We start from the raw sequence: 24,397 nt of genomic DNA, 5'->3' as shown, positions 1-24,397 counted from the left end.
CAACTTCCAGCCGCACTACATTCCTCAGTGTATGAGAAAAATTCTTCATATAAATATTTGAGGTCTGCTTAAGAAAGCAGAAAATCCACCAAATAGGTTTATGGATGTTGTTACACTTCACAGACACCACTTGAATTTCTAGAAGAATAAGGGAAAGAAGAATACACCAAAAGATACAAAAAGTTATGAAAGAAAAAATAGAATATCCATGGGAAAATATACCAAGTACTAAGATCAGGTAGCTATTGTATGGCAAATCCAGTGATTAAAGGAGGAGCACAGAAAAAGCACTTGTGTACTTGGAGCTAAGATTTCCCACCAAGTCTGAAGAACCTAAAATGCCAAAGGCAACTACTGAGGAAGGACATAATTTTGTATTTTAAAACAAATCTAAAAGCCACCATGATTTCATAAAGGCAATCATCCTTAACCAAATTCACCTAACATTTTAAATTTACCAAGTGCAACTGCTCTTAATGGATGATGTCTTATCCATAGAGTAACCATGATGTTGAATGCATGGTTCCTTGTGGTATTTATGTTTACATTTTTTTAAAACACTACAAACTTTATGATAAACTCTGATGTATTTATTATGTCCCTGATATTTACTGAATATCCACTTGTTCTCTTTACGTGTAGTCTGCAGCTATGAGTGAAAAGGAGATTGCCTTTAATGATTCTGCTTGTGCAGGAGAAGAGAACGTGTATTCATATAGAGCTTTCAGAAATTAAATCAATTCACTTTCTGTAGAAGCAGCACTGTAACATTCTTCCTTTTCCTGGGAAGGGTTATACTCCTACATTGAAGTAGAAGAAAGGATCATCTCTGTCTAATTGATGGAAGGATACTCACTACATACCTGAAGCAAAAAATAAGTAGAATGTAAGTATACAGATTTCTCTCTTGTGTGTCTGCATATGCATACACACTTGAAAACTCCAATGTGAATGCAAAACTAATTTTAGCAGTTCAGATTGGGAACTTCACACTACAGAGGAAAAATCCAGTTAGAATTTTAGACAGACAGTATCAATTTTCCTTTAAAGACAGTAAGTACTCAGCCTGGATTAAAAAGAATTTTGTTTTATTTGAACAAAGGCAAACAATCTTTATTATTAAACACGTATCTTTTACCTGCAGTAGAAGAATCTCAAATTTTTTTTAATCTGATAACAAGTATCACCACAACTAGTCAATGTTCAAAACTAAAATGTATATTCAGTTATTCATAGGTTAATGATGCTTAAATTTTTTTAACACATAAAATGGATATTTTTTGAAAAATCACTCTGCACAATGATTATGAGACTGTTTTCAGAGAAAAACTCAACTACTACAACTTTTCCAGGGTAGAAAAATCACACCTAGCCCTGAACAAGAACAGTTACATTGGAAATCCACAAATTCTGCCAAATACTTCTGTCAGTTTTATGTACAAGTTAAAAAAAATAATTCTGGCAATACTGCTGCCAAGAAGAGGTAATATGAAGATAAGTAACTCTTTTTTATGTTCTTTGTTGCTATTTTTCTTTGGTTTAAAATGCACATGAAACACATTTTATGAAACATCTCATTTGCAACTTCATATTGAGACCTGTGTGTACTGCAGCACGTCCTTAGCCATGCTCCAATACGTCTGACATCCCAAGCAGCACACGGGTACGTGTATTTCCTACCGAGTACACAGAGAAGGAAATCACATCTTCTTCCAGAGAAAGTTTCATATTTATTCAAAAGGCATACATCTCAAGTGACTTTATTAGGTCTTTAAATGCTTAATTTCATGGAACTTATAAATTAAGGGACCTCTTACTGTTTTAACAATATTACAAGCAACACTCATTGGTGTATATTGTAGTTCAAAGGGCTTATACAAACCCCCTATACCATTTAACCCCCTGAGTAAAGGTTTTAAACGGTGTTCCATGGGATCTCATCCACTATGATGGAAAACAGTGAGGCATCCAGGACTATAAGTGTCTTGAAAAACACTTTAAAGCTTTGAAAAGTTTTTCCTCATCAGAATGCACAAACGCAAAATGGCCTATCCTATATCCAAAACAATCCTAAGTATAACAATAATAGCTGGATTTTAAATTTAAGAAACCCTGTCATTAAATGCACATTATGAAAACAACTGGCAAATCTGAAAAAGTAATTGTTATATTTATTTCACATATATATTAATATAACAATACTGTTATATTGTTATATTAAAGTTGCTTTTAAGTTTTAAGGTAACAAAAACTATATGAATGTAACTCTCTGACACCAAACTTCAAAACAGTCCAGAAAAAGCTTGGACTCTTTGAAATGTTGCAATTTCTAATCTTTCCTCAAAGGACATGTACATTTAATCTGACCAAGAATGAAAAATGCGCTGTATTAAGTTGAAATAAAGTACAAATAATTTTCAGTCTAAATATTAACTGAGGTCTGTGGTTAAAGTATAAGGAAAATTTTGTCAGCTATCATGTTATAGAAGAATCCACACAGAGTCATATTTTAACACCTAACCAGGCACTTTTTAAACTTGTTAGCTTAAAATCAAGGATAAAAATGGGGTTTGTATACCATTTGATTTTTTTCAAAAAGGCACAAATCACTAGTACTCCCCCTACTTTGTCATGTATAAAAAAATTCTCACTCAGCTTAAAAAAAAAATCCAAGAACTTGTACAGGTTATGATCACTACAAATTGTAAGATGACAACAAGAAATGTTTGCTAAAATGAAAGCTCCAGGCTTTGTTTGAATTCTCAACACAGCAAACTAACTGTCTGATTGCAAACTTGCTTTTCATTGCTAAAGCAAAAGCCGTAAAATAAACCGCAGTGCACAACTTCAATGTGATTCTAACAACTTATTAATGCTGGTAGCAGAGGTGATTTATTTGGCTTTGTGTTGTATTGCATTTGTTTGTTTTGTTGGTTTTTAGTAAAACCTTCCCCTTCTGACAGAATACTGTTAAACACAGGAAAAAAAAAAAATTGCTACTCTCTACTATTGTCAATCTTTCAGACACAGTAAAAAAACTCAACATACAAGAGTTCTAGAGAAAGTCATCAATCTGCAAATGTTATACATCAGTAATAAGGCATCCACTTTACAGCTGTTTGAACAACAAAAGGAAGCATTTCCCAAAATATATATTTTGAATCTGTGTAAACAAAGCTTATATGTATTGCTTCCATTCATTTCAAAAATATACACCCACATGGACCGAAAGTGATCTTGGTGCTGTGAATTTTAGATTACTGTAATTCATGTAGCTGTAATCTGAAGATACAAAATCCAAATATTTTTGAACTTAACATTTGAAACATGCCAAAATTTTTAGTTATGTTTATGTGAAAAGAAAGCTAAAAATACACCCCAAATTTTATGCCATTTCATTGAACGAAGGAGAAAGCACTATGAAAATAAACATTCATCTGGTTTCCTAACAATAAATACAAAGACAGTTATTCTAACATACTGTAACACAGGAAATATTACTATATTGACCTTAATGCTCAATCAGTAGTTTTTAAAATCTTTCCTTATTGACGCCTGAATCTTCTACCTTGTCAGCTGTCCAACAACTTTTAAGAGTGTTTTATTTTCTTGCTTCAATTGTTCATTTTCATCTTCTATATCATCTAGATCCTGCACAAGAAAAAAGAAAAATAAACACTTTTCAGGATGGAAATGCAAACTCTCGATTAGTAGCAGCAGGAATTTACCATCTTAGCTCTGAAATGAGGAAGTTGGGATAGGGAAGAATTAGTGTCACAGTAGGTACCCTCAGGACTGTTAAACCAGCCTGTTTCCAAGTGTTACTGTAATTACAAAACATTAATATTATATTCCCAAGCATCCTAAACAGAAACATGGTCAAATCAAAGCTACAGCAGGAATTAATGCATAAAGAAACCAAAAGAGAATGGGGGTGATTATTTTTCTGGCATACGCAGAAAGTGCATTAGTCAGTTACTGTTCCTGCTTCCCCTACTGCTTGTCTTCAGCTAGAGCTCTCATATACACAGATCACTGGTTATTACAAGAAGACCTGTTTTGTGTATTAAGTATCAACATTTTCAGAAAAAGATATGTCAGTCCACTTTTTTCTGTTTTCTGTGGAAAAAAAATAAAAATGGACCTCATACCTTCTGTCTAAAGTCGTACCAGAAGAACAGACAGCACACACACAGTAGTAATGGGTGCCCAAAATAGATTGTTTTCACCCCAAATGTTTGTGTCTTTTCCCCTAATTACCATTTTTGCCCAGTTACCATTTCAATTCTTCACTCCTATCAAGATTTTTCAAGCCCTTAAAGTGAAAACCAGCAACAATGGCTGCTTAATACAAACATTAATTCAATAAAAATAGTTTTTCTGTACAAAAATCACATGCAAGAAACAGAATGTCAACTAGAAAATAATGAATAAACAGGAAAGTAATGTCAAGGACTAGATTTTAAGGAGAAAAATGAAAGGTGGACAAAGGAAAAGAACCGGAATTTTCACTGGAGATCCCCTGTGTTTTTTGATTGAAGTCTGCCAAATTGTCCTCTTGCCTTAAGCAGTAAAGAGATTTTGGCCCCTTAAGTTGTTAGGCAGTGTTTGACATACAGAGCTCAGTTTCTTATCTCTTTCTCAATGAGGTCATTCCAGAAGTGCACAACAGAGATCATCTGTAAAACTGGTAAAATGATTTTTAAAAGCCTCTTCAGTTTCAGCCAAGCTGAAATCCTCAATACCTTTGCAATCCCTTTATTGTTTTCTAGAGTTGAATCAAGAAATCACTAGCAGAAATTCCTCTCTGCCTCACAGAAGTAAAGCTGCATCACAGTATGAATCAAGCATTCGACCATTCCAACCTAACGGATACAAGTGATTTAAACATCTAAACAGGGAAAGTTTTGGTGGGTAGATAGTACCAATACAATCTACTATAAACAAAAACACTTTGCATTCTCTTTTGTGCAATTCAGATCAATAATCAGATGGAAGGGACAACACATTTTCAATAAAATTATTTCTTTTTAGTTTGGTATACATAAAACTTGTATTATAATGCTCAAACCTGTAGATCTAGCCAGCAGATACCTCAATTAAAGCTTACCTAAAAACCTCCTGTTTAGAATTTTAGTTTAATTAACTAAAAATAAAATATTAGAAGTTTGTGAAATGTTTATGCTGCAAAAATTAACATTCAAAAAATTACTACATGTAGAAGTTTCTTAAATAAAAGCCAGGAAAAATAACTGCTGCAGTTTACGTATCTGCAGATGGAGGGGATTCTGCCACTCTAAAATTTAAAGTTTCTCATTCAAAACTACAACACTAAATTATGCTAATTAGCAAAAAAAGATGCAATAGCAGGAAAGCTTGAAGTTCACATACCAAAAGAACTGCTACACAACTGACACTGATTGGACTGTAAATCCTCACTGACAGACTCTCCAAACACACTTAACTACAATGACATCTTAGCGAGGTCACAGACAATCAAGTGTAAACTAAATGACAGTTGAACTTTGCCTACAAAGTATTTAAATATTTTGAGATGCCTTTCCTTTCAGACATTTAAGGTTTTTATGAAGCAATTGCCCTTTCTTACAAAGAACACGGCAGACATACCTTTAATGTCTAATATATTGGAATGAGAGAATGCCATTTGTAGGAGAAAGCCTTTTCTGTTCCTCAATATAAATGCAGCTCATATTTGTTATGTATCCCTGTGATGTACTGAATGGTCTCAGTAAAATGATATTGTCACATAAAATAAATATGCTCACTTAAAATGAGGAAAATTCTACCAAGAAGTTTTCATGATTCTTGGAAAAAGTTTTTCTAATGCAACAAAATGTTTTTGCTGATCAGGGATGCATCTGTGGTTATGAACTGACTAAAACTTCTAGAAAGAGCATTTCACTAAATATGGACTGAGCAGTCAGAAAGATATGCAATAAAATGGCTTTTTAAGAAGTTATCTAAGGTGTCTAATGTGACATACTTCCCATACCTGTGCATCTTAACATCCAAAAACTGTATACTCTGGTGAACAGAAAAGTTGGAGAAAAACCATGAATGTGAAGATGGTCAAATTTAGAGACCCCTATTTAGTCTGCCTACCAGCAAAACTCTTTAAGAAGACCTCTGCATAAAGTTACTCACTAAATAAAGTTCAGCTCACAGGACATCCTTTTCTCTGAACAGAAGGCTGAAGGTCGCAACTGTTCTTCCATGAAAAGGATCCAGCCCTGGTGCTAGGCCTACAGAGGGACACCCCATAAAGAACAGATGGATGTCCAAGTGCTGGCTCTCATGTTCTCAGTTATGATAATAAACCTGAAGCAAATACAACTGCCATATTAACTTCCATAACCTTCTACCATGAGAATGATGTGGTATTTCTGCAGCTTTTCTTAATTTGTTTAAACCTTTTCTATTTCTAAATCCACATGGATCACCAATACAGGAGCAAACATAAATTCAAGAGTTAATAAACAGGAAAGAAAACTGCATTTGCTTTAATGGAAGCATCACTTGAGACATGAGTTTTAGAAGACAAATAATTATGCTGGTCATAAAATCAAAAGGCAGCTATTTCATCATTAAGAAAAGCCCAAGAGACACAGACATAAATAGCTTGCACTCTATTGAGCACACGGATAATGTTAAAGGTATGAAAAATGCTGACTTGCTGGGCCAAAAATATCCCTTCTCTTCTGTGTTTAAAAGTATCTACCTAGGGAGCACCAACAAGATGGCCTTGTAGAGCTCATGGAAAGGTAAAATTTTAGTCAATATATAACAAAGTTGGTTTTGAAATTCCTTTGTTCAGTTTATGTTTTCTTCCATACAATGGAAAGAAATTGCCCTTGTACTTAACACAGGAAATGCACAGACAATGCCTGACTTTACTCTGGATGTTCAAAGACAGTTTCTAGTTAAGATACTTGATGGATTTCATTTAGGACATCATATTCAAATATAGCCAAAAAAATAATCACTTCTGGATTCATCAAACCTCTCAAAAAGTTGTGGTCCTAAACCCCAAGACTTCAGTCATTTAGGTTCTTTTGATTTGCTCTTTCCAACCTTTGAGTCAGGAAGTCAGGCATGACCAACAGTATTAAATAGCTTTGCCATCCATTATGCAGAAGGAATGAACACCTGCCCCAACTGTAATAAGACCATCAGCTTAGATGTGACGGATTCTTTGCAGAATGAAAGAACTGCATGAAAAGCAATGCCTCAGTTGAAATAGAAATATCTCCAAACCAGACAATACCTCATTTATCCTAGAGACTAACTTCCAACTTTCTCCATATAAAAACCAAAATGTGTGTTTCAGAATAATCTTTTAACTTTCTAGGTTAGTTTGCAAACTTCTGAATGCTGTCCTCCTTTGCTACTACTGAAGCTGCAAAATGCAGGTCTGACAATCTTCATGCAATTATTGCCTCCCTTCACTGATGGGTTAACCAGAGCCTTATCTGCACTGGACTGGAAGAGAAGCATATATCTCTTGTACATCGGGATGTCACACCTCAGCCAGGAAGTGCAGGATGAAGTCAATAATCCACTCTATGAAAGGATTCCTGTTTGCCCTTAAAACTGGTGCAACTTTTTTCTATCAACTTTAAAATTTCTCATCCTGTTCCATTTCCAAGCATGTCTGACTCTTCTACCCCTCCTCTCCTGCCTTCACACCTTGCCTGGTGAGGCTACCTCATGTTTCCTGCCATCTGTCTTATTCTGCCTTTACTTGGGATCAACAATAAAGAGTATATCTGTCAAAATATAAAGAGCTTTTGCTTTTATAACCTTGCTCTATGAAGACTTAGAATAACAAAGAATTGAGGCACTCCAATAACACCAGACTTAGGGAAGTTAATCATGATAAATACAAGTCACCTTAGAAAGAAAATATAACTTACTGACCTACCTCTTGAAAAGCTACACAAGTACAAAAAAAACCCTCAATTAATTCTTTTTTGGCTTTGCCAATGGATGTGGTGCCTAAGGAATACAACAGAGAATGCAGACACTTATTTCCTCTTTGTAGAGCCATGTAAGAAAGTATTTGCTTACTCTGTTTAATAAATCAATTTCTTCTTTCAGCTTTCCAATTAGTTCCTCTTTGTCCTGCGCCATCTTCATTAATCTTGCATTTTCCTGTCTTTCTTTTGCAAGTTCCTACAACCAGAATACAGAATGAAGTTGGAAATGTAAATTCTTGTTTTAAGAGACAGTTTTAATTTAATACCATCTAAAACAAAGAAAGAAGAACACACACACACACACACACTTCTCTATAATTCCTTTCCTACAGCAAGTCAAACCCACATCTTCAAGGCCATTTACATTTCAAGGAGCTAAAGAATCACATCTAAGAATATTTTACCAACAGCAAATCTGTTTACTGTCTGATTCAAGTGATAATGTTTTAATTTATATTTAACTTCAGCATGGACACAGAATTGGATAGGGGCCCAAAACAGAAGTAACTGTAAAGTACCAGCCCAATTGTTTTTGGTTGGATTTTCTGTTGTTGGTTTTTATTAATAGCACTAAGAAGAAATGAAGACTCACTTTTAAATCTGTAGGCCTGAATGTGAGAAAGAATGAAAATGTTCATTAGGAAAGAAGGTGCTTAAATCTATTTTTTGTTACTGGCAAGTAAGGTGTTTCAAAGGAAGCTGATTTAGAAGGGAGGATTATGGTATACTTCACTCAAATTAAGGTTTCTCAAGTCTTAAATCAAAAACAGTAATTTCTACAAAATACATGTTATTTTCCCCCTTTCCAAAATAAGACCCATACAAATTCTGTTTACTTAATAACTTTCACCCATACATTTGAGAATATTTGGTAAGTTACCCACCAAAAATCCACTTCAGAGGAAGACAGAGAAGTCAGTAATTGATTACACAGATGACATTATTTAGCAAAATATTGGCTTAGATGAAAAGCTCAGTTTTAACATTACATTTTCCCAAAACTGTTTCTAATCAGTGTGAAACAATGAAAATAATTTTTTAATATGTATTTTAAATGTTTACAGCTCTAAAAAGCAACTGGATACCAATTTAATTTTACAATATTTTGGTATACTAAAAAAATCCAAGCCAACAACTAGATCAGAAACTGGCTTGTAACCTTGTGAACACCCAGTGAGCTCCTTCTTCCCCCAAGATATTTGCTCTGTTAGTGTGCCACAAGGTACATAAGAAGCACACAGAGCACTGCTGGCTCACTAAGTGTATTATCTTTACCTTAACTATTTCTCACTTATACACTAAATGAAAACTAAACATCTGTGACTCGAAAGTCCACATTCTTCTCAGCCAGTCTGACTCTTTATTTTGTGGACTTAACTATCTGTACTTCAAGCATTTTGCATCATTTCTATGTATCTACCTGCAAATCTCCCCTGGGAGTTTCAAAAATACTTTATTTCAGATGTATGCCATGGAAAGGTTAGTTGGTACTTACCCTTTCAAGTTCCTCAATCCTCTTTTCCAAAGTGTTACTTGGTAGAGAACTGCCAGAAGAATTTGCATCTCTGCTGTATCTGCTGTAAGCTGTCCTCTCTGTTCGGGAGTATCTATTTGGAGCATCGTCTTCTGGTGCATTAGCTGTACTGTGAGAGGCAGAGCAAAGCAGACACCTAGTTACACATTTAACAAAATGGAAATGAGAGTAGTCACAGAAGTGCTTTCCAAAGCAGTCAATAGGTCAGTCTAATAAACTGCAGAGAATGTATTTCACAGCTCTTGTGTGGCTGAAAACTCAATAAATTCACTGCCTCAGGGATTCAAATACTTGGATAATGCAGCTTTCATCACATAGGTAATACACTGTAAACACACACTTATCCTATTTTTCAAGTTTCACTAACTATGCACATTAAAAACCACGATAAATACCTTTATTCCAGGAACTAAAGTGCCACTACAGAGTTTAAACCAAGCATCTTTTTAACTAGATGAAAACACAAGGGATGAAAAAACAAATACCTGTCCAAAACATTAGAAGAATATTGACTAACTTTTCAGGAACTATGGATTTGGCCTATAAGGGAATGGAAAGTAAACTGAACTGAGAAGGTGATGTGACCCAACAAACTAATTTTATGCCATCTGCAGATATTTTACTTCAGAACTTTGATATAGAGGAGTTTTGCAGAACTCTGTTGATAGACACTCATTCCTTAAGCGGTTCCATGTTTTTTTTTTGTTTAGATTATGTGTCTATCTATTAAAATCACTGTAATGGAATCAAGAGATAAGCACTGCAAGTGCACATAAGCTAGTTTTTAAAAAAGCAAGCATGGTCTCCATTACTACTGATATGTACAAAACCAGTACTAATTTAAATATATGTAAGACAAGCCAAGCACTTTCAGTCACAAAACTAACAGTGTCCTCCCCATAGCCATTTTCTTCCTAACAATAATGTTACTTACCTTCAATGAAGATTCTAATGAATAACTAAGAACAACAGAACAGAGTGCCCTGGGAGCAGGCAAAGAGACTTTTCCTCTACAATCCACCAAAGTTATACTTCTAAGACTAAAAATATACAGACAAACTGCCAAGACAAAAACAAACGATGGAGATACTCAGAAGCCACCTGGAGATGCTCCTCAATCAGCTCTAGGTGGCCCTGCTTCAGCAGGGGTCTGGACAAGATTCCTCCCAGAGGTCCCTTCCAACATCAACCAGCCTGTGATTCTGCAAAATCACAGAGCTGAAGTATGTGTGCACTGGTGCTCTAGACCACTTAGGAAAAGAATGAAAAGCACTACGAGCATCCCTACATTTCCTTTAAAACAGAGAGTATGTGATTAATGTGTTCATTTAACAATTTTGCATTTCATAACTCTAGGAAACCCCTGCTTACAACATGCAGATTTAGAGGGATACAATGCAAATCAAAAGCAGGAGTATCTGGCAAAGGGATGTCTTTTTGTGGATATAAATATTCTTTTGCTCCAGTATGTGTGAAGTTTCCAAGACACACTGACACAATTGTAAGGAATTTTGTAGCTTAATGTTATTACCATATTTAGCACTGTTTATTCCTCATCTAGAAGATTTTTTAAAAAACATTTCTAGGACCGGATACGCATGTTGCAACACAACCTAAGAGAAATATTTTAACTTAACTCTATAAATTCTAGATTATTGAGCTTCCTAAAGGACATGTAGTTTCATGCTGTTAATGTCTCAAGGAGAGATCACACAAAAAAAAGTCTCAGCTTTTCATCATTTAAAAATGAATACTTTTGCCAGCATACTGGAGTATCTTAGTTCAGCTCCAGTGAGTGATATTGGCAGAAGCCCCTAAACAAAGATCAGATTAGAAGAAAGAATACCTGGACAGGAAGGGTTTCATTAATAAAGAAAATGCTTTAATTTTCAGGGGTTTTTCTCCTAAAACTCACACTCAAGAATTTCCTCATCTATTCCACTGGGCAGCAGACCTGACTGAACACATTCCTTTTCATTATAGGAAAGTACAAAGGACCTATCATGGAGGCTTCTAGGAAATGGGATTTAAAAAAAACATTTAAGGAGGCATCAGTCCATAACCTAACACAAAGGATGTGACAGATAAAAAGTTCATTATTTTGGTTGTTAAAACCAATGGCTAGTACAGAGCAATGGCAAAAATGTACACATCAGAAAGATCTTTCACAAAGAGTGGAACTTAAATCTCTAGGTGCAACATCACTTCATGAGTCTTAAATGAGAAAGAATCACAGAATCAGAATATGCTGAGTTGGAAAGGACCCATCAGGATCATTGAGTCCAGCTGTTGGCCCTGGAACCCCTAGAGTTACATGTGCCTGAGAGCATTGTCCAAACACTTCTTGAACTCAAGATAGGCTTGGTGCTGTGACCACTGCCCTGGGAAACCTCTGCCAGTGCCCAACCACCCTCTGGCTGGAAAACTTCTTGATATCCAGCCTAAACCTCTGCTGACTCCTGCCCTTTCCCCGAGTCCTGTCAAGGTATCTGTCTGTACCTGACCCTCCTCTTTCCCCCCACCATGCGGAAGCTATAGGCCTTCCCTCGGTCTCCCCTTCTCCAGGCTGAACAGACCAAGTGACCTCAGCCATTCTTCCTAGGGTTTCTACTCCAGTCCCTTCACCATCCTTGTTGCTCTCTTCTGGATGTTCTCCAAGAGCTTCATGTCTGTTTTATATTGTGGCACCCAGAACTGTCCCCAGCCCTTGAGGTGAGGCCACCCCAGCTCAGAGCAGAGCAGGACAATCCCCTCCCTTGCCCAGCTGGCCATGCTGTGCCTGATGCCTCCCAAGAACCCTTTCCACAATCAGTTTGATTGAGCAAAATCAGTTTGACTACTCCTACAGAAGAACAGAAATTTTGGTTTGGAATGAAGTTCCTAGTTATTTTCTTAACAATTAAATCAGTCATTCATAAATGGACAGGTTTAATAGCATTATTAAAGCAAGGTGAAATATCTCTTGCTCTTTCCAATGCTTCTTTGATTCTCACAATGTCTTTCTAAAGCACTGCAAAAATTGCAATTTCACTCATTGAAAATCATCCTTGTCAAAACTATATTTCAACTACAGCAGGTTTATTTTGATGCCAGAATCTTATACCTAATTTGGAAACTCCTAGTTATTTATGTCACTGCAATCCAGTCAGTTGCTAACAGCTTCTCTAGAAGCAAAGGACGATTATTTCTAAATAGGGCACCTCAGATTTCTGTTACTTCAGACTGCTTAAGCCAAATTTGTGGCTTTCAGAGTTGAGCCAAGGAAAGGCAGTTTCATCTTCTCGACAGCTGCACTTCTCTAAGCTCCTCCACTTTTCCTGCCTCTGGCCTTCAACTTGAACTTACTGAACTACTTGCACTTCCTGCCTCTGGCCTTACATGTTAAGTATACCTGCACATTTAAAGCACATGAAGCTCACAGTTAGGACACATGACTGACCACAGCTCCCAAATACTCTCCTGCATGTCCTGTGGCCTTCAGGTTAGCATGACCTTGCAGATTCTGGTCCTGCTTTTAACAGATCTCACAGTACCACTCCAGACCACAACAAAACTCACTTTCTCTCAAAAATATTTTATGCACTTAATCATGCAACTACAAAACAGCCCCTCCACAAACTTCTGGGAGGTGTGAAAATTTCTGAAATAAATTCAGAAGACAGACTACAACTATAGACTAAGATCCTCATCACAAACTTTTATTTACTTTACAGCACAAAGAGACAAGCTGTTTGTACAAGTCACTAAGCACACAGAAAGACACAGCAGCCATCAGAATTCATTTGTAAACATGTTTTCCAGTCAATGGACACTCAGTAAAACAGGTTTCCCAGAAATGTCATATAAATGTTTAGTCAAGGATTGTTGCATCCATATAAGGGAAAGTAGGCAGTGTAATTCACAGTGTAAAATCTGTGTAATTCCTTGAGTCCTGGAACACACCAAGAACATGATGATTCTGTAAGAACACACATAACCGATCTTCTCTGCTTTTAAATCTCCTTTCTCTTGTCAGGTACAGAGGATGGGTATCTCAGTGTAGAGGCAGAATCACAGAATTCTTGAAGATGTAAAAGACGCTCCAAGATCCATAACAAAATATGAAAACAGTTAAACAGAAAGGAAAGATACTGGAAGTCCAGGATAGTATCAGTAATCCAGGACTAGAAGTCAGAAAGGATAGAAAATGGAAACAAAAAGAAGAAAAAAACCCCAAAAAACCAAGAAAACCCAATAAAACAAAATAAATCCCACAAGAAATCAGACAATAAAGAGAAGACTAGGACCCCGCTGATTAAATATAAGGATGTAAGAGAAGTGGGGAAGAGAAAGGAAAGGGTGCCTAACTGTGCTAGAAAATGAAAACCAGTGAAGTGAAGAAAAATGCTGAGATGAACAAGATGTCATGTTTGATAAGGAATAACTGGGGAAGAGTGAGAAGGCAAAGAGAGAGAAAAGCCAGAAGTAGTAAAGATGGAAGAAAGCAATCTGAATATTTCTGGCAAATAATTCAATGTTTCAATGGGAAAGAGAATCTATTATAGAATCCAACATTTCAGGAAAATATACTTTCCTTTTTGCTATCATATGTCTATAAAGTCTATCAATAATCTCTCTAACCAACTCTAACCAACTGACTTTGCAAGGGACTCCTGCTGTGGGACTTCAGTGAGATCTGAGTGATCTGAATAAGAATTACTGTAGAGGAGGCTGCTTTCTGTAAGATCCTCACCTACTGCAGATGTTGGAAGAAGCAAACAAGCCCAGAACAATTCTGGTTCTGACTCCTCTAGAATTCAAACCAGAATGCAAAACCACTGGGAGTCATACCTTAAGCACCCTCACAGGAAAAATTAGTTCAGGGAGGTAGAAATTTTCAAATACAGCAGAAAATGAATAGATACTATTAACTCAAATCAAAGTGGGCATTGTATACTTCAAGGAGAATAAAACCCACTGAGTATTTGTGAGCACTGGGCACTGTGCTGACAGTGGTAAATAATCCTTCAACATGAAGTTTCAAGACTATGCAATGAATAAGATAAGATGGCAACATCCATAAAATACTGAATGGCAGCTCACAGCAAGTCAGATTCCTCCTTGAACGTGACGCCAGTTCTGTGACAAACTCTACATCCCACACATAACTAAAGCTGACTGAGGGAAGACTGCACAACCAAGTCTTATGTAGCATTTTCTAGCCTTGGTGTTTCCTCCTTTTGCAATGCTAATCAGAAGAATTAGATTATTTTCAACTAAGTTACGAATGTGGTTGTGCAAAGTTCTATTTATTACCACCCCACGCACAACCAAATTTTTGCAAGTGTGTGAGTACATACAGCATGCAAGCAGAGATAAGGTTTATGAAAAGCCACAAAAGTATGACACACACCACTAAGTATTTGGCAGATACAAACAGCAATAAAATTCTGCACTGGGACTGAAGAGGAAGTAAAGACTGAACTAAGATGTGCTTGATTAATGAGAAACGAATCATGAAATTACATAGTTATTAAACTTGGGGCAATAAGCCCACCCATTCTGCAATGACAAAGTGATTTAAAAAAAAAAATAACCCGACAGTAATAAAAAACATCACTCAGCTGGGTTTACGAGAACCTGAGAATAGAAATATAAAAGACACCATGCTAGGAAAGCTAAAGAATAACAGGACAGGCTATTATTTTTTATAGTGTGGGAGGTGAGACTCTGGAACAGGTTGCCCAGAGAAGCTATGGGTGTTCCCTCCCTCTAAGTGCTCAAGGCCACGTTGGATGGGGCTCTAAGCAATCCAGTTCACTGGAAAATGTCCCTGCCCATGGCAGGGGGACTGGACTAGGTGATCTTCAAGGTCTCTTTCAACCCAAACCATTCTATGATTCTACAGGTGAACAGTTTTGAGGGGTAGAAAATACAGCAGTGAAGACTAGATAATTGTTGATGCTCTTTGCACATATACACAGATGAATTAACCACCTACATACTTTACCCAAGTAAAGGATACCTAAAAGAGAATGCATTCATGTACCAAATAAAATACATTCCTACACAATTGCCTTGCTTCAGCTGAAGTATTTCAGACCCCATGTTACCATAACATTTCCTAATAGTTGTGATAGTTGTGTCAGTATTAATTCCACGTGGACAAAAATTTCACACACTGGTCAGGTGCATCAACAGCTTCTGAAGAATTTCTCTGATTAAAAAGTTGGAGTAATGGCCAGGGTAATACTTGATTCAAAGACAAACAACAAACAGGACATGCTGTATATGAGAAATACCTGCTACAACTGAGACGGTAGTATGACAAAACCGTATTTCAGTACTACTGCGGAGAGCAATAAAATTATCTTCATTTATTAAACTTCGGAATACAGTGGTTCATAAATTAAACTATGAAAATACTGATTCCTACGCCCTGTGTAGTCAAGTTTGACATTTGATTGGGAAACTATTCTGCCCTAGTTAGATCCAGTAAAACACTAGCTGAATTTATTTTAAAATAGTAAAATAATAGAGGGCTTTGGATAAGCTTGGTGCATCTCTCAGGTCCTTTGCCTGATATCAGGCTATGTATCTACAGTAGCAGTATGATGGCTCCTACTACAAATAGCCATTTAATCAGCATTATTTCTTGCAGAAATGTAAAAAAAAATTGTTGTGTACAAAGATCTCATACCTTTTATACCTGCTTGAAACCATCCTGGAGGAGTCCTAAAAGAAAAAACAAAAAAGGAAAAACTAATTAATATTTTTCTGGTATCTATACTTCCAAATTATTTTATCACTCCACAGAAAACTAAGTCTGCAGCAAGAGCAGTCCCATGCCACTGTACAACTCAGTTTTGCATTATTTTGTTGTCAGGTATAGGCAATACCAGGACTATTGTCATCATGTTACTGCTTCTGAACACCACCTCAGAAGCCTTAAGTGTTTGTCCCTGATTACATCATAAAACTGGATGCAGTTATTCCATCCCTCTGCATGCACAACACGTGAAACAGCTCACAGCCTGCCACCAGCACACCTCCACTACCACTAATTAGTTTGGAAACACGTCTGCACTTTGATAGTTGGTCATCAACTTGTCCAAGAGCAGCAGAGTAAAACTGTTTCAATTCCTTAGCACCACAGAAGGCTGTCCTTCTGGGTAGGAACAAAAACTGAAGCTGTCAAGTACAAAAATTAAGACATGTTTCAACTGGTAAACAATGGCTCAGATTTGACACACTAAGTCCATAAATATTTTTTAGGATGTTGTAAGAACATGAACCAATTATTTTCTTAGTCATAGGCAAAACACCCCCCAGCAAATAACAGGTAAAAACTCAGGAAAGAATATTTAAGGAGTTAATGGATAATTGCCTTTACGAGAAAAGAAAAAAAAGGCAAAGTATGAAATTCTGTCTACTTACAACACTTACTGCAGGAAAATAAGCAAATGAGTTCTTAAAACAAAATGCAAGAGAAATTCCATCCACTCTGAAAATTCTACAAAACATTACACTGCCTTCACTGATCAGCACATTAGTGACTTTGTAAGTAAATAAACAAGCTAAAAATTAGGAAACAAAGAATATTATTTTACTATAGAAAATAGATAAAACTATTCAGACAAAAAAAAACTTGATCTGAAAGTATATTTTATGAAACATTTTCAATTTCTGCCATATGTGCTACACATTATTCCTAAGATAAGCAGAAAAACAAAATTCAACAAATTTATGGGAATTATTTAAAGAAACCCACAAACTTGGCAAAATTGCTAGTTTAACACAGATAACTATTTTTATCACTGATGACAGCATCTGAAAATTAGTGATTCACAGCTGTGAAACAGAACCTAAGTTTACCTCTAAAAGGGCAGAGAAACATAATTTTAAACAGTACCAATGCTATTTTTAAAGTTTACTTAAGGGATAGGTTATCTTTGAAAGGTCATGGAAGAAGGGAGAGGCTTCTGGGGACTAAAATGAAGTAAATGTCATTCCTTTCTTCAAGAAGGATCATGCAAGGAAATACAGGACAGTCCTTAGCTCAGTCCCTGAGCAGGAAGGAATTGGAACAAATCCTCAAGGACAGGAAAGTGAAATCAGCATGGATATATGAAGGGGAAACTATGCCTGACCTGACAGCCTTCTATGGTGGGAGGACTTGGTGGATGAAGGCAAAGCAGATGATGTTTATCTAGCTGGTAGCAACGCTTTCAACACCTTCCCACACAACATTATTATCTGGGAATAGAGGCCAGATAAGTAGAGAACGAGATGCAGTGACTGCTGGGTCCAAAGGGTTATGAACCACAGCATTAAGTCCAAGCACTAAGTGGACATCAGCCACTTTGCAGGGATTTATACAGGGGCCAGTACTGTTTAATGACTTCATTAATGACCTGAATGATGAGACAAAGTACAGCCTCAGCAAGTTTGCACACTACAAACAACTTGGATGAGAGGTTAACAATACACCAGGTGGCTGTGTTGCCATCTAGAGGGACACAGGCTGGAAAACAGGCTTACAGAGACCCCATGAAGTCCAAAAAAAAAAGGAAAAAGCGAAGTCCTGCACCTGAGTCTGGGGATGAATAATCCCAAGCACGAGTACAGGATGTGGAAAGCTGCTGTGCAGAAAAGAATCCAGGTGTTCTGCTGGACATCAAGTTGAACATAAGCCACCACTGTGCCCTTGCATCATGAAAGAAGGCCCATGGATCCTCAGGATGCACTGCCATGATGAAGGACAGCATCCTGAGGAGCTATAAAGACAGTGAAGGGACTAGAAGAGAGTGAGTACACAAGGAGTTGCTGAGGTCATTTGGCTTGTTCAGCCTGGAGAAGCCTGAGGGAGACCTCAGTGCAGTTACAATTTCCTCATGAATGGACAAGGACAGTCAGGCACTGCTCTCTTCTCTGGGGTGCCCAGTGACAGGACCCAAGGGAATGGCCTGAAGCTGTGCCAGCAGAGGCTTAGTTTGAATATCAGGAAAAAGTTCTTCACATCTCAGGGTGGTTGGGCACTTGAACAGGCTCTGCACAGAAATGGTAAGTCACAGCACCAAACCTGAGAGACTTCAAGAAGCATTTGGACAATACTCTCAGGCACATGGTGTGACTCTCGAAGTGTCCTGTTCAGGGACAGGAGCTGGACTCGTGGGTCCCTTCCAACTAAGCATATTCTCTAATTCCCCTCTGCTCAGCCCTGGTGAGATCACAGCTGGCATGCTGGGTCCAGTTCTGGGCTTCTCAGTATGAGAACAGTATCCTGGAGAGACTCCAGCAAAGCTGGACATATGATTAAAGGTCTGGAGCATCTGACATATGAGGAGAAGCTGAAAGTGCTGGAAATGTTCAGCCAGGAGACTAGGATGCTCAGGAGGTATCTTGCCTGTGGATACAAATTCCTGGTGGGGTAAAGATGATGGAGACATATTTCTATCCATGGTGATACCAAAAAACCCAACTGGCTACTGAGCCATTTGCTATAGATATCCTGCTTTGTCTGCAAGACTTGGACTGGGGATTTCCCAAGATCCCTTCCAGCCTTAAAGATTTTTTAGCTTTAAGACAGCCAACAATGACTGATGAGGTGATTTGTCTCTGAGGTACCTGAAGAGATTCAAATTGTTTCATCTAATACATTAAGATACACGTTCCCTGTATCTGAGAACTGAAACACCACATCAGTAACATCAGACACAGCTCCTGGTGATGATGGTATCAGAATCATCCCAGCTGCCCCATTAGCTATGGGCAAGTGGTTCAATTGTCCTTTTAGGCTTGGATGGAGAGCTACATTGAGTCTAAATTTTGCCTGCTTCTAGATACAATAAAGTAGGAACTCTGGGCTCTAATCTTCCTCACTTCTAATTTTTTTTAACAGTTTTTCTTTCTTTTTTTTTTTTTTTTTTCAGGAAAATGCTTCCTGGTGAACATAAGCCTCTGTTTGCAGTAAAATGCAGAAATCATGAGAAAGGGAGAAACTGCTGAAATTTCAGTCTAGGGAAGCTCACATACCCTTGTACAAAGAAATCTTAAGGTGCTTGTTTTGTACTCTAGACACTAAAAGGATACAATGGATGCACTGTATACCCTCATATTTGCTAAAGTATTTCTATATACTAAATGCAAATATAAGCTGTAAAGCAACCGCATAGACTTGTACATTTAATTCAACAGGACACTTTTAGAAGTTTGGCAGAACTATTCAGAAAAGCCAGGTCTTCACAAAAAGCTGGGAAAGCAAACAAATACTCAAAGTGCACAGCAAATACTCTCAGTTGCTACAAATGACAGCTGTTAAAACAAACAAACAAAAAAACCTTGAGTCAATTAACAAGCTCTTTGTAACAGATGTTTCTACAGTAACTATCAGTGGTTTTTATTTCTGTAGTTAAAACCAGCTATGAACAAAAAGTTAAAAATGCACATGTGATGTGTAAAAATACTCCTCTGAACATAAATTTAATATTGCAGATTTGGTAAATTATGACTTATAACTTTGAAATCTCTAAAGTAAATGTAAACCAATCATTCTCTGAAGTGATGATGAAAGCACTAAGAAAATGTATTATTTACCTCTGTTCTCATCTTACAGAATTTATTTTGTGTGTGTCCAAAAGTCTCTGGCAACATGAATATAAGTAGTCACACCGTAAGTAACCTTATGTGCCTATAAATCAAAAATTAATCTAAAATTTCAAACTATTCAGAAGATCTTAAAATGAGGCAAGCATCTATAATTTAAGATCTTGTCTCCTTTTGGAGAACTGAAGGTTGGCAGAAAATGAAGAAAGGGAATGAAAAAAGGAGGGATATGCTTGTTCTGATGAAGAGTTAACTTAAAAGCAGATAATTATTCTTGTACATAAATACTTATTTACAAATCTGGCTTATATTCCTTAATATTTTTTAACTTTGAGTTTTAACCCACATTTAAAATATCTAATCATCACTATAAAAGTGAATGATTTGTCATGAGCAACAAAGGAATCAGTTTATTTGAATGTCTCCCACTAAAAGAGGAATTCTTTTTATAGTCTATGGAAATCCTGAGTAGAAAACAGTACATAAAGAAGGAATTCATAACAATGCTAATGGTTTCTTTCATACTGGTGAAAAAATACTGCTGCCAAAGACATCTACCAACATCAGTTCTTTGTCCAAGCCTGAAATCAAACACATCAATGCAGTATTCCAAACACAACTTTAAAATTACTTTTACTTTTTGCACATGATCTCAGGCAGCTAACATTACCTTTCAACAGTATATACTTCACTAATAAACCAAATTACTAGTGAACACTCTGCAAACTATTGCAGAGTGACATACATCAGCATTGCTCCAGAAAATTGGTCATGTTCCCTTTTTGTTTTGTCTACAAAAGTGATTGTGTGGATGCTATTACTGCAGGACAGGGTGTGATCTACGTGAAAAACCCAAGGAAAAAGAAAACATTTCTCTCATTCCATATGAGCTCCTTCATCTGATTCACTGCACAGACTAACGCACAGACATGCACCTGCTGCAGAAGAGAATATGTAAGGACAGAAAAAGCAGCTGAGACCATTTCAATTAATGAAACCATTTACTGCCAATTAAATCTCTGTCAAACTAGGATGCAAGGAACTTGGCTAACTCTCCTCTTTGCTCCTGGCTCATCTTGGCATTTCATCTGGCCAACAGAGTGATTACATAAACAAGCTGGTCATCGGGCTTTAAATAAATAGGATTGTCTGTGTTTACAAATGTCTGACGAAGTTTTCCAGATGTTAAACCAATCCTACTATTACAAATTTGCTAGTTAAAATGCACTAACAAACATTGTTTTTAAATAAGCACAGACTCTGGAGTTAGCTGGACAATGTAAAAGGTTCACTGGCATCCCCTGAAACGCTGCTTAAAAGTTTTGCAAACAGTTAAAGCAAATCCCCTGGATTAAATCAGGCTGTTAGGGCTCACTGGTATATATACTCACATGAAGAGTATGCACACAGTTTTGAAATATAACTATAGATTAGTGCAGATTATTACTACATAATGATACTCCTGCAACATGAAAGGTTAAATTTTGACTGAAATTAGGCCATCAAAACAATTTTCTTTTCATATGTAATGTAAATATGGGCTTCCTAAAAAATTTTTGTACATTCTTCAAGATGTGAGCAAATACAACTTCACATCATGGAAGAAGGAGGTCTACTGCTCGGGTTTCTTGCCTTTTTACATACCAAGGTAGATTCTATCTCCATCCAGCAAATCAAGTTAACTCCCCTACCTTAAATCACATCTTGATTAACTACAGCCACTTCTCACATTCAGTACAACTGTGCACTGAGATTTGTTTGGAAATGGAAATTACGTATCTTCTGCAATACAGACAGAGTTTTATTCAGCTCTTAAAGTGGGACAACATCTAAATGCTCAACAACTGAAAGGCAATCTGACCCTAATATAAACCAGGAATGACTGCAGATATGGAAAAGAGAAAAAAAAAAGACGAGAAGATTAAATACCTTTCTTCTTCTCCCATCAAAATTTCCCAAAAGCAATTTTTGCTCAGGAGTCAAGAGATACCATTTACCCTCCATTCCTGAATCACAGAATCAATCAATATGCTGAATTGGAAAGGACCCATCAGGATTATCAAGTCCAATTCCTGGTCCTAAATAGGATATCCTAAATAGGATACTCCAAGGTTCACACCGTGTGCCTGAGATTGCTGTCCAAATGCTTCTTGAACTCTGTCAAGCTGTGATCACTGCCCTGGGGAGCCTGTTCCAGCGCCCAGCCACTCATGAGGTGAAGTGTTTTTTTCCTGATATCCAACCTAAACCTCTCCTGACTCAGCTTTATGCCATTTCCTCTGGTCTGTCACTGGTCACAAGAGTGATGAGATCAGTATCTGCCCCTTCTCCTCCCCTTGTGAGGATGAAGACCACAATGAGGTCTCCCTTCAGTCTCCTCCCAGCTGAACAGAAAAAGTGTTCCTCATATGTTCCTCATATGGCTCCCACTCTGTATCCCCCATCATCCTTGTGGCTTTCCTCTTGATGCTCTCTAATAGCTTCATTTTTTAATGTCTTTTACACATCATGGCACCCAAAGCTGCCCCCAGCACTCGAGGTGAGGCTGCCCCAGCTCAGAGCAGAGCAGGACAATCCCCTCCCTTGCCCAGCTGGCCATGCTGTGCCTGATGCCCCCCAGGACAGGGTTGGCCCTCCTGGCTGCCAGGGCACTGCTGGCTCCTGTTCAACTTTCCATCCACCAGGACCCCCAGGTCTCTTTCCTGCTCCCCAGTCTATGCACACAACCAGGACTGCCCCATTCCAGGTGCAGGATTTGGCACCTGACCTTGTTGAATTTCATACAGTTGGTGATTGCCCAATTCTCTAATTTGTCATGGGCTATCTACAGGGCCCCTCTGCCTGGGAGGAAGCTGACAGTTCCTCTCAATTGTTGTCACCCCTCTGAAAACATCTAGAGAGGTTTTTCATGGAAATGCAACACAACTCTGTGAACCTTAGCTTTTATTTTTTACAGCCTCATCTATTATCTTTAATTAAGATGTAATTAATATAACTTCAAACAAGAACAGATGTGCTAAAATGCCTGGGTTCAAGTGATAGATATTACCCCTGCAAAGCCAAGGGAGTTATGACTTATCTGCCTGTTTACACAGAGCCAGAGAGCCATGGAGAAACACTGCAAGAACACCTAGCAAATCAGAGTTCTAGCAGAAAGGTAAGTATCCTCAATTTGTACCTATAAAGAAATCTATTAAGGACATAAGGTGAGAAAAAATAATTAAAGAAATACCTGCAGGTAACACAAGAAACTACCAGGTAAGTCAGTCATCTTCCAGAAAAAAACAGCTCCCAGAAATAAGGAAACCAGAAACATACATTTAAACAAATTAACAGAGTTTTTCTTTTACTCGTTATTCTCTATTTCTATATTCAAGCCATATTCACTATTGTGAAGTGTCAGAAAAAAGTTCAGGACAAGCAGGCACTCATAACAAAAGCTGTGAAGGGGCTGATAAGAGCAGGCTGAAAAAACCTAACTATATCTCAGGTGACTCACTGAAAAAGCAGAGCAGGAAAAATGACCAGAAAGACAGTGTGGTATCCCTAAAAAACAAGAATCTGTCGACTGCCCTCAGACAAAAGTATCTGAAATCACACAAGGGCTGAACTACAACTCAAAGCAGTGTTTTCAGAGCAGGAAACCTATGTCTGCCTTGCATACCCCTGAGTGTTGATTAAAGATACACAGTTGTTTCTGAGCTAGCAAAGGGTAGTAATGTCCTTGTAGCACTACACTGGCAGCCAAAACTGGTGTTGTGATGCTCATTCTATATGAGAGGATTGGCTCCTGGTACATTATTCCTCAAACAGTCCTCAGGTATGACATAAAGGAGCATTAGGCAGCATGAACCAAAACCATGCCAGAAAACGTTGCTAATAATTAAGCCACAGGCTCTATCAGCAGTGCAGCAGCTGAGCTCACACCCAGGTCTTGCACTTTTTCACAGTATAAACAGTCAGACTGTCTCCACCAAATAACTATGTCCTCCTCCCTCCTGAGCCATCACATTAATTACAGCAGACTGCAAGGATGTAGAGATGCAGAAGCAGGCTATCCTGCCCCAGCCATCCTCCCACCACCATGGAACTGGAATATGTAGCTTCCAAATGCACCAGCACATCTGAGTTACTGCTGCTATGATATTCTCTAACTTGCTATTAATAACATGAACGTATGATACATGTTACAAAATTTCTGACAACTCTGTGTATTTGTGCAGAGTATACATTTCTGCTCATCTTTCAGCAGTACTGAACCAGCTGTCTCCCCTCTCCACCT

At 37.5% G+C, this 24,397-nt stretch overlaps 1 protein-coding gene across 1 annotated transcript in view; it reads right to left on the bottom strand.

The window, feature by feature from the left end:
* Positions 1 to 1,071: 1,071 nt before the first annotated feature.
* The window catches only part of PAWR (pro-apoptotic WT1 regulator), a 68,572-nt gene continuing 45,246 nt past the window's right edge, over positions 1,072 to 24,397 (bottom strand). The window contains exons 4-7 of the mRNA XM_086884218.1: positions 16,211 to 16,245; positions 9,493 to 9,640; positions 8,089 to 8,193; positions 1,072 to 3,651 (exon numbers count right to left, since the gene is read on the bottom strand). Coding sequence (XP_086740344.1) covers positions 3,565 to 3,651; positions 8,089 to 8,193; positions 9,493 to 9,640; positions 16,211 to 16,245 — 375 coding nt within the window. The 3' untranslated portion in view covers positions 1,072 to 3,564. The remainder of the gene's footprint in view (positions 3,652 to 8,088; positions 8,194 to 9,492; positions 9,641 to 16,210; positions 16,246 to 24,397) is intronic.

The sequence above is a fragment of the Cyanistes caeruleus genome, chromosome 4 (assembly GCF_971803275.1).
Source record: "Cyanistes caeruleus chromosome 4, bCyaCae1.hap1.1, whole genome shotgun sequence".
Classification (NCBI taxonomy): Eukaryota; Metazoa; Chordata; class Aves; order Passeriformes; family Paridae; genus Cyanistes; species Cyanistes caeruleus.
The sequence above is the reverse complement of the archived record's forward strand: the minus strand, read 5'-3'. Positions and strand labels throughout refer to the sequence as shown.